Genomic DNA, 9,957 nt, shown 5'->3' with positions numbered 1-9,957 from the left:
GTTTTTCTCAGAATTTGGATGTTTTTCTCAGAATTAAGATTTTTTTTTTCTCAAAATTCCCACTTTTCTTCCACTATCAATTATTTAAATATTATGCGCACCATTGGGTAAATCTAGTCTTAAAACTGAACTCTACCGGATGAATTTGGGACAAACTGTCAGTCTGGATGAAATGCAGACCTACAAAGAATAAACTGCCACATGATTCATTTCATGAACTGTCATCATAACTGACTGACATTAGAAAGTTTGGCTATTTATTTGGATTTTGGCAGATGGATCGATACAGAACTAAAATCAGAATTCAGATTTTAAAAAGTCAGAATCCCGTTTTGTTTGTTTTCAGTGGCCCTACTCATCTGCAAGCATGACAAAAAGATACTTTATAGTTTATATGGAAGATAAACACCTGCTAGCCCCGTTTTATTTACTTTAGCTTAGCAACTGCCCGTTTCTTGGAAAGTGGGTAAGAAGTAGTAAAGAGTTGAAACTTGCCATTGCGTTGTTCTGCTCCTCCAGTGCCGTGGCGTTGATGATGCGTCGGAGGAGGCGGCGGTTGCGGACGGCGTGCTGCTCCCTCTTGTAGCGCTCGTACAGCAGCTGGTTGTGCAGCAGCAGCAGCTGGCTGCGCAGCGTGTGGAGCTCGTCCAGAGGAGCCGAGCCTGACAACAAAAATTTAAAAAAGGAGATGAAAAATGACAGGAAATAGTTTTGAAAAAATGACTTTTCTCTCAGTCGTTCGTCTCCCTACAAGAAGGTTTGTTTAAATGCAAAAAGAAAGGGATGATATTTGTAGAATAAAGCCACATTTTTACCAGAATAACATCTTAAAATTATGAAGAAAAAAAGCTTCCAGTGTTGAGATTTTATTTTTGTTATTTTTTTTGTGTTGGACTTCTCAAAAAACACTCAATTCTCTTAATATTACGACTTTTTTCTAGTAAAATTTACATTTTATTTTCGTATTATTTGAACTTTTTTGTTGTACAACTTTATTCTAGAAATATTATAAATTCTTAGCCTGACACCAACATAAAAACTAAATATGAAGGGTTTTTTTAACCAAATGCCCATTTTAGGAGTCTGTATGCTCCTGTTAACATTTTATTGGTCACCAAATTAGTTGACAATTTTTGCAATAATCGATTAATCACGATTAATTTGATTAATCGGTTTAGTCCTATCCGAGTTCTACACAACTTAAAGAAATCAAATCTGGCTAAGTATAAAAAGTAAATATAAACGGGGCTTTATAGCAAATGGCCTTTTTTGACTCTGTATCCTCCAGTTAAATAATCATTTACTAAATTAGTTGAAAATTATTTCAACAATCAATTAATCACGATTAATCTGATTAATCGTTTCAGGCTGAATACTTCTGCTGGGTAAATCCTGATCCTGTTTCTCATCTGCAGGTCTGCTTCTCATTAACTACTGCAGTTAATGATTAATAATTGCTAAATTAGTTGACGATTATTTCAATGATCGATTAATCGTTTCAGGAATACTTCCTGAAAGCTCGGTGAGTCCTGAAACATCCTCTCACCTGCAGGCAGCAGACTGAGCTCAGTAGAAATGACATGACTTCCATCAGGAAAACCAGGGAGGTTTATTCAATTCCAGAAGATTAATTAGAGTTTTATGTTGTTGTGGGCTGCAGCTGGAGAAAATGGGATTCTTGTGGCCTGGCATCCAAACAACAGAAGCCGAGTCATCTCTAACTGGTCGGCTTTTTCATTTCGGAGGTGGAGGGATTCATGGGAACTGTGGGAACGTTGTTTTGATCAGCCTGAGCTGAAAAGAGAAAACTCCCTGTTCAGCTCGCTAACACTTTAACATACCACTCATGTCTCAGAGCATGTGACCCATCACTGGCGCTCCTCTGATAGCTTCTCACTGACTGCAAAGCCCAGAAAAACTCTACTTTTACTTTAAGTTTAACTCAATGTCTCATAAAAATCCTCATTTTTTTGTTGGTTTCAAACAGAAAAACTTTCAGTGATTTATTTCAAGAAGAAAAACATTTTGAGTGACGTATGCTTGGAGTCAATACTGGGGTTTCCATTAAAAATGTGCGTAAAACTTGTCAAATTTTGCACTAATGTCGAAAAAACACAATAGCAAGAAATGCAGTTAAAATCACATGTGAATAAGTTTCTACGTCAGAGGTGTCAAACTCACATATGTCTTGGGCCAAATTAAGATCATGAAAGATCTTTCAGAGCCGGTTGTGCCAGAATGTATTGATAAACTATCAATAAATATCAGTCTCTAAGTTTTATAAATATTGAACATCTGTCCAAACCGTTCCGTCCCTACAGAGTTTTGCAACTGTTTTTGTGATTGTTTTGAGATTTTATGGAACTAATTAAAAAATATTTGCAAGTAATTTTGCAATATTTGCGCTTACATATGACGTTCCATGTGACTTTTTGTCATAAAAGTAAGAAATAACTGACTTCTACAGTTAGTGTCACTTAAACCCAACATTTTTCTACATTTTTGCAGAAAATATGCAATAAACTTAGTTATGCTTTAGCATAAAAAATCCTGGGATCTGTTGATTTTATGTGAATTTCCATAATCAGGGTCTGGAGTCTACAGGGCCACACAAACAGCTACAGCGGGCCAGATTTGGCCCCCAGGCCTCGAGCTTAACACATGCACAATAAGTTATTAAAAAAACATGCCCTTCAACTACTTCCTGTCTTCTTTTTTGTCATTTCCCCCAGTAGCAACATCCGGTTGCTGATCATGTGACTCATGTGAGGCAAAAGTGTTTTTTCCATTGCATTTTTGAAAAAAAAAAAAAAAAAAAACATAAAAAAAAAATTCAGAACATTTCAGCGTCTCTCTGTGTTTACAACATGACCAGATTGACAAAAGATTTAATTCAACAAACATTTTGAATCTGCTAAACTACCTGCTGGTTTATTCACTTTATATTTGTTTCTTTTTGTTAATTTTTAACAACAATCTGTTGAAAATCGAACAGAAAAGTTCAGCTCCTCACCTCCAAAGTGAGTCCAGTCAGCTGACTTACTTGGCAAAGGTAATCTGTGAAACGACAAGACAAACAAAAACAAGTTCATCGAGATTCACTGCAGCTGGAAATAAACAACCACACCAGAAACTGGACCAAAATTAATTGGTAAGATTTTCTGTTTTTGCAGTTTTCTGCCAACAGGAGAAAAAATCTAATTTTCTATTTTTTTTTAAGTAAATATGTCACCATTTGTTTTTCAGAATTATTGTTTATACCATAAAACCTGTGATTTTATTTCAATATATATCGTTTAGTCAAAATTCACATTTTTACCTTATTAAAAAGTTAGAACTAAAGTAAAGGGAAACATGTTGGTCCATTATATGCAACTCTGAATATTTAATATCAACTGATGTTACGTTTAATGACAGTAAAAATATTAAAGAACAGATAAAACAATATTTTCATCAACTGCAAGCGTCACCTCTTGAGGACTTTGTCGTGTGCGTCACTCCCCTGCTGAACAAGGCGATCCAGCACCTCCAGTGGCGAAGCCGACACCACGCCCTCCTCCTCCCCGTCCTCCAGGCCCTCCTCGCGCTGCAGCAGCCTCTCCATCGCCGCCTTGTGGACCGCCTCCGACGTCTTCTGGCCCACGAACAGCGAGGCGGCCCTGGGCAGGGCCAGCGCGAACAGCGACTCGTACGGAACCGGCGCTTTGCCGCACGGGCTCGGGGAGAACATCTCAAACTTGGAGGAGTCGTCGTCGGGGGCGGAGGGGCTCCGGAGCAGGTGGTGGTCGATGGGGGTGAAGCCGGACTGGAAGGACCAGGACCGATCCACGGCGGACCGATCCGACGCCGCTGCTCTGTCGCCAGCGCCGCCGCCGCCTGAGGCGCTCTCGGCTCTGTCCGGAGTGGACGCGGCGTAGCGCGGCTCTCTGACGGCGCCGCCTGGGTGGGCGTTGGAGGAGGAGGTCGGGTTCTGCGTCTGGCGGCCCGTCAGAGTCTCAGTGGTGTGGAAGAAAGGAGAGTCGTAGCCTCTCAGCCCCGGCAGCTCCTGCTTGTCTTCAGTGAGTTTCATCAGCTCCTCTGTGATGGCAGCTGCAGCGGAAACACAAAGAAATTCATGATTAATCTGATTAATCAATGACACACTGTGTTTCGCTTGTATAATCACAATAGTGTCTGCTGTAAATATCTTAGTACACTTGAAATAAGACTAATTTATAAGTAACAGCAAGATATACAAGCTTTTTTAAGTCAACAATGATGAAAAAGTTCTAGTTCCATTAGTAGAAAATTCCACCGCCGTTACCTAGCAACCACAGCCACGCCCAGCCTGTTACCTAGCAACCACAGCCACGCCCAGCCTGTTACCTAGCAACCCAGTTCTAGTTCCATTGGCAGATTATTTCACTTAAAAATTTTTGGTGGTGGTTCCCTTGTTATAAATCCAATAATCTGTAGTGGAAGTTGTGCTTTTTCATCAATATTGACTTAAAACAAGCTACTATTTCTTGCTCAAAAGTTTCTTCTAAGTTAGTTTTGCCCTTAAAACTTTATTTGAAAGGTTTTGCATAACACTGACATGACCATGAAGGAGTGTCAATGAATGTTTTTGGCTGTTGTCATGAAGTGCCATTCGGTAAATAAAGACATTTTTAATGTGACTTTGCATGATTTTTCATGGCCGCATTGTTTTGCACCACAGACTGACCTTCTTCTCTCTCCTTCTCCGTTCTCAGCTGAAGGTCCAGCTCCTGCCTCGTCATGAAAACCGACAGCTCCGTCAGCGTCATGGTGACATTCGCTGCACTTTCTGCGTCTGATGAGGAAAAAATAAATATTTAAAGACGGCGGATGTCTGAAGAAAATGCTTACAGAAAACAGACAAGGTTTCACAGATTCTGTGCTTGATTTTAGATAAGGTAAGGTAAAAACAAAGCTAAACTACGCTAAAAATAAGCTAAGCTAAGTCAAGCTAAGTTAAGATATGATATGATACTGAGGTGAAACGAGCTAAGCTAAAATAAGCTATGATACAACACAATAAGGTAAAAATAAGCTAAAGTGAAATAAGTTAAGTTATAATAAGCTATAAATAAGGTAAGCAAAGGTAAGACTAAGAAAAGCTAAGTTATCTAAGCTAACTTAGCGTAGCTTAACTAACCTAAGTTAGTTTAGTTAACTAACTTAGGTTAGTTAAGTTAGTTAACTAACTTAACTAGGTTATGTTAGCTAACTTAGGTTAGCTTAGCTAAGTTAGCAAAAGTTAAGCTGCTTAACCAAGATTAGATTAGCTATAATACAACACAATAAGGTAAAAATAAGCCAAGCTGAAATAAGTTAAATCAAACTATACCAAGAAAAGCTAAGATATAACACAATATGGTAAAAACAGGCAACGCTACGGTGAAATAAGCAAAGATAACACACAGCGTAAACTAATACAAAGATAAGCTAAACCAAGATAAGCTTAGATAGGATGACACAATAAGAAAAACAAGCTAAGCTAAAATAAGCTAAGCTATGCCAAGATGAGATAAGATGTGATAATGTAAAAAGAAGATAAGCTAAAGGGAAACAAGCTAAGATAACCTACAAACAATGTAAGTTAAGGTACAAATAAGCTAAGTTAAATAAGCTAAGATACGACACACTAAGGTAAAAATAAACTAATAGTTCAATTAAAGCTTCAGAGATGTATAGGAACAGGCTGGTTACCAGTGTGTTCTCTGTATCCTGACCTGGTTGGAAGTGTTAACCTTGTTTCATTGATTTATGGGATCAGGTCCAGCTTTTACTCACCTCTGTTTCCAGCTCCCTCTACACTCTTCTCCATCTCTCTGACTTGCTCCTGTCTCACCAGTCCAGGCTTGCTGCTTTCTCCTTGTCGACGATCCTAGAAAAAAAAAAAGTTAAATTATTCGGACTTCATTGAGTTAATTCCTATATGGTAACCTAACAGCGATGGACGAAATGTTTTGGCAAACATGGAACAGATTAATGCATTATAGCCTTAAAATACAACTAAAATGTGTTTCCACACAAATATATGTACAATTTGTTTCCATCTGGGCAACAAAACTGTAAAGTACAAAGTTTTGAACAGCTGAAGTGCAGTTATGGTCACATTTTCAAGCTACAAAAACATTTTTATGTCTGTCAAACTTTTGGCCATGACTGCATTCCTGTTCCACAGAGCCGTTAATAAAACAGACGGGGAGTTTTCATACTTTTCTCGGCGGACTGGACTGGACCGTGTTGGCTGGTAAGGAGATTACAGGGAAGTCATCTGACAGAGTGGGAGGTGGGGATGAGGTGGCTGGAGTGCTGGAGGCCGGCGTTCCTTTTCCTCCTGCTCGGAGCGAAACAAACGAATTCAGGCGCGGCGTTGAACGTCGCGGAGCGATGCAACGGCGCGGCGTTGGTTCTGTACCTGACGTGCAGTGGAAGCGGCTGGGAAGGTGTGAGGCACTGTGGGAGAGCTCCAGGTTGGGCGACATGCCCCGGGAGGAAGGGGGCGTGGCCATGCCGCACAGAGAGGAGGGGCTCCACAGGGGGTCCTTCCCCCCACAGGAAGAGTTCAGTTCACTGTTGGAGTTCTGCAGAAACAACGGAGGACGATTAGGACCACAGGTAAAAAGAAAAGAAAGGAATCTGGAGATTTTCTCAAAATTCTGACTGCAATTTTCTGAGAAAACAAAGTCAAAATTTTGAAATCAAAACCAGAATTTTGAGGGGAAAAAGTTCTAATTTTGACAAAAGTTAGAATCCTGAGATTAAAATCAGAATTTTTAGATAAAAGTCAGACTTTTGAAAACAAAACAAAAAAATTATTTTGATAAAAATTAATCTCCCAATTTTAATGAAAGTTATCAAGATTGTTTTGAACTTTTGGTGCTGAAAATAAATTCATGCTCAGGTGTTGAAATCTGTAACAATGATACCATCACCAATGTTCAACATTTCTTATTGAATTTTTTTATATTTTTCACATAGGAGTTCTCATAAAATTATTTCTTCATCCTCAAAATATTTAAACTTTATTCTGGTAACAACAGCTTATTTTTTGCATTATTTTGACTGTTTTCTTGTAATACTATAACTTTATTCTCTGAATTAAAACATTTTAAATCTTAGGCTGGCCCTAACATTTCATCGCAGAGTTAAAAGCCCCAATAAATAGGAGATTTTCCAAAGATTAAATTTTTGAAACTCGATGAATCCAGTCCTAGCCCAGCTGTTGGATGACCTCACCTGCCGTCTGGAGGTCTGCGGGCTTCGGTAGGACGAGGAGGACTGAGAGCCTGAGAGGGGCGGCAGGGACAGGGGCGGGGGCAGCGGCTGCCGCGGAGTCGAGAACGGCGTCGAAGAGGAACTTCCTGTCGAGAACAAACATGGAGGCCAATGTAAACGTAAACGTAGCGGCTGCAAAGTTACTGCTGAGAAGATGAGGAATCAATACTGTTAGTAGAGTTGAAACTTTGAAGCCACGTTTTGGCTAAAACATGTTTACATATAAAGGTGTTTTTATCTTGCATACTAAATGTGGATATTTTCTGTACACTTTTGGTTTCATTACTGCTCTGATTATGTTGTTTTTTTCAGTAAATTACACTGTTTTCAGTCTGTGTACTCCAGTTAATGATTAATCAGTCCCTAGATTAGCTGATGATTATTTCAATAAACGATTAATCGTGATTAATCGTTTCAATCCTAGTCCCCATACATCAAAAATGTCTAAACGGGCGTGAATACTTTGAGAGAAAACGTATTTTGATTTTTGGCAAAGAAATAAACAGAAATGTGAGATAAATTCAGCATTGAAACGTGTCAGTGTGTTTTCTCACCATAGCTGCTGTGCAGGTCTGTGTAGGGGCTCGATGTGGAGTCCTGCGCCCGCAGGTGGGCTTGTGGGTAAAAGTTCTCAGGCATGGTGGCGTAGCCCTCCTCACAGGATGCCTCCTTTGGGTCTAGGGACACTTTGGCACATTCAATGACGATATCATGGATCTCATACTTTTTCCACCTGGTAGGAAAGCAGAGCGCCATCAGGAAGAGAGAAGCGAATAAAACTAAAGGAGGATTTTGTCCAGGAGGAGCAGGACGGGTTTACCTGGTGGGGTCCAGCTCGTGGTCCTTGGTTCCCGTCACCAACTCGGGATGTATACGAACATGTTCAAGCATTGGCTGAAAGGGTTTCACACAGTTACATTTGGTCATGAAATCATAAGTCTTAGATAATGAGATTTTATCTGTTTTAGGGCCTCCTGTCACTTTAAATCCAAATAATCTGCTGCTGGCCACGCCCACAATTCAACATTTACACTCGCACCTGAAAATGGCTGCAAACATATGCGCAACTATACAACCTCGCATATTTAAAAAGCATTAGTAGAGCCTCCTGCACAACCAACTAGAATCCAGAAAGTGGTTTATGGGTGGTAGATCCACAACAAAACACTTGTCTTTTCCAGCAGCCATTGTACAGCGGTAAAATCAGCAGACCAAACGTGCTGGACCTCAGCTTTGGTTGGTTGCTGATGGGAACTCTGCCCATCGGCAGAGTCCCACTGGCGTTGCTAGGTAACAAGCTAGGCTTAGCTGGGGTTGCTAGATGAGGGGCGGTGCCTGCTCACTCGTGACATTACACCTCACCTTCACCACCTCCTCAAAGGTCTCCATGTTCTCCTTCATGCTGTAGTGGGAGCGCAGGTAGGAAACAAAGTTGCATGGATACATTCCATAGAGCCTGTGGAAGAGGGAGTAGACGGAGGCGTGGAGGTGGATCAGGTAGACCTCGGAAACGTGGCCTGGATGGGAGGAGACGGTTAGCAGGACGAACACGGAGCTACCAGAAAATTCAGCAGCATCCTGTCCTACCTGGGTTCTTGAGGTTCCACGACGCCAGGCGGCCGAAGATGTCGAAATACTCCCAGAGGTGCTGCTTCCCGGCTTGAGGGATCATGGGAAGCAGAGTGATGAGCACCAGAACTCCGGTTATCAGCACCACTACGTCTGTGTCCGTCTGCAGGGAAAACAGGGAGGTCATGGAGAAAACGTTCAGGGCAGAAGCTGATCTGGGATCTGATCAGCACTTTGGTCTGATTCCCAGAGGATGAGGCCATTTTCTGTTTCTATGAGCTGAACTGAGAAAATCAATACAAGCAGTAAACCTGGATAATTAATGAAACGAGATCAAATGTTTTAAAGGAGGAAAGATACAGACAGGAATCAGTTCATCCAACCATCCAATTATCCATCCAACCATCCAATTATCCATCCAACCATTCATCCAACCATCCTATTATCCATCCAACCATTCATACATCCATCCAACCATTCATCCAACCATCCAATTATCCATCCAACCATTCATCCAATTATTCATCCAACCAACCATCCAATTATCCATCCAACCATTCATACATCCATCCAACCATTCATCCAACCATCCAATTATCCATCCAACCATTCATCCAACCATCCAATTATCCATCCAACCATCCATCCAACCATCCATCCAATTATCCATCCAACCATTCATACATCCATCCAATTATCCATCCAACCATCCATCCAATTATCCATCCAACCATTCATCCAATTATCCATCCAACCATTCATCCATCCATCCAATTATCCATCCAACCATTCATCCAACCATCCAATTATACATCCAACCACTCATCCATCCATCCAACCATCCATTAGTTCACTCATCCATCTAGTCATCCAACCCTCCATCCATCTAACTATCCATCCAATCAACCATCCAACCATTCATATATCCATCCAACCATCCAGTCATCCATCCATCCATTAGTTCACTCATCCATCATCCTTCCATCCATCCATCCATCCATCCATCCATCCATCAGTTCACTCATCCATCCATCCATCCATCCATCAGTTCACTCATCCATCATCCTTCCATCCATCCATCCATCCATCCATCCATCCATC

General features: G+C 40.8%; 1 protein-coding gene across 1 annotated transcript in view; it reads right to left on the bottom strand.

Annotated features, from left to right (window-relative positions):
• The window catches only part of tsc1b (TSC complex subunit 1b), a 26,636-nt gene that overhangs the window by 11,395 nt on the left and 5,284 nt on the right, over nucleotides 1–9,957 (bottom strand). The window contains exons 5-16 of the mRNA XM_016662682.1: nucleotides 8,875–9,019; nucleotides 8,650–8,804; nucleotides 8,108–8,181; nucleotides 7,842–8,020; nucleotides 7,249–7,373; nucleotides 6,428–6,593; nucleotides 6,225–6,346; nucleotides 5,797–5,890; nucleotides 4,706–4,813; nucleotides 3,471–4,089; nucleotides 3,014–3,057; nucleotides 436–662 (exon numbers count right to left, since the gene is read on the bottom strand). Of these exons, the coding sequence (XP_016518168.1) occupies nucleotides 436–662; nucleotides 3,014–3,057; nucleotides 3,471–4,089; nucleotides 4,706–4,813; nucleotides 5,797–5,890; nucleotides 6,225–6,346; nucleotides 6,428–6,593; nucleotides 7,249–7,373; nucleotides 7,842–8,020; nucleotides 8,108–8,181; nucleotides 8,650–8,804; nucleotides 8,875–9,019 (2,058 nt within the window). The remainder of the gene's footprint in view (nucleotides 1–435; nucleotides 663–3,013; nucleotides 3,058–3,470; nucleotides 4,090–4,705; nucleotides 4,814–5,796; nucleotides 5,891–6,224; nucleotides 6,347–6,427; nucleotides 6,594–7,248; nucleotides 7,374–7,841; nucleotides 8,021–8,107; nucleotides 8,182–8,649; nucleotides 8,805–8,874; nucleotides 9,020–9,957) is intronic.

Source organism: Poecilia formosa, unplaced genomic scaffold, assembly GCF_000485575.1.
Source record: "Poecilia formosa unplaced genomic scaffold, Poecilia_formosa-5.1.2 Scaffold385, whole genome shotgun sequence".
Lineage (NCBI taxonomy): Eukaryota > Metazoa > Chordata > Actinopteri > Cyprinodontiformes > Poeciliidae > Poecilia > Poecilia formosa.
This window is presented reverse-complemented; position numbering and strand designations above follow the sequence as displayed.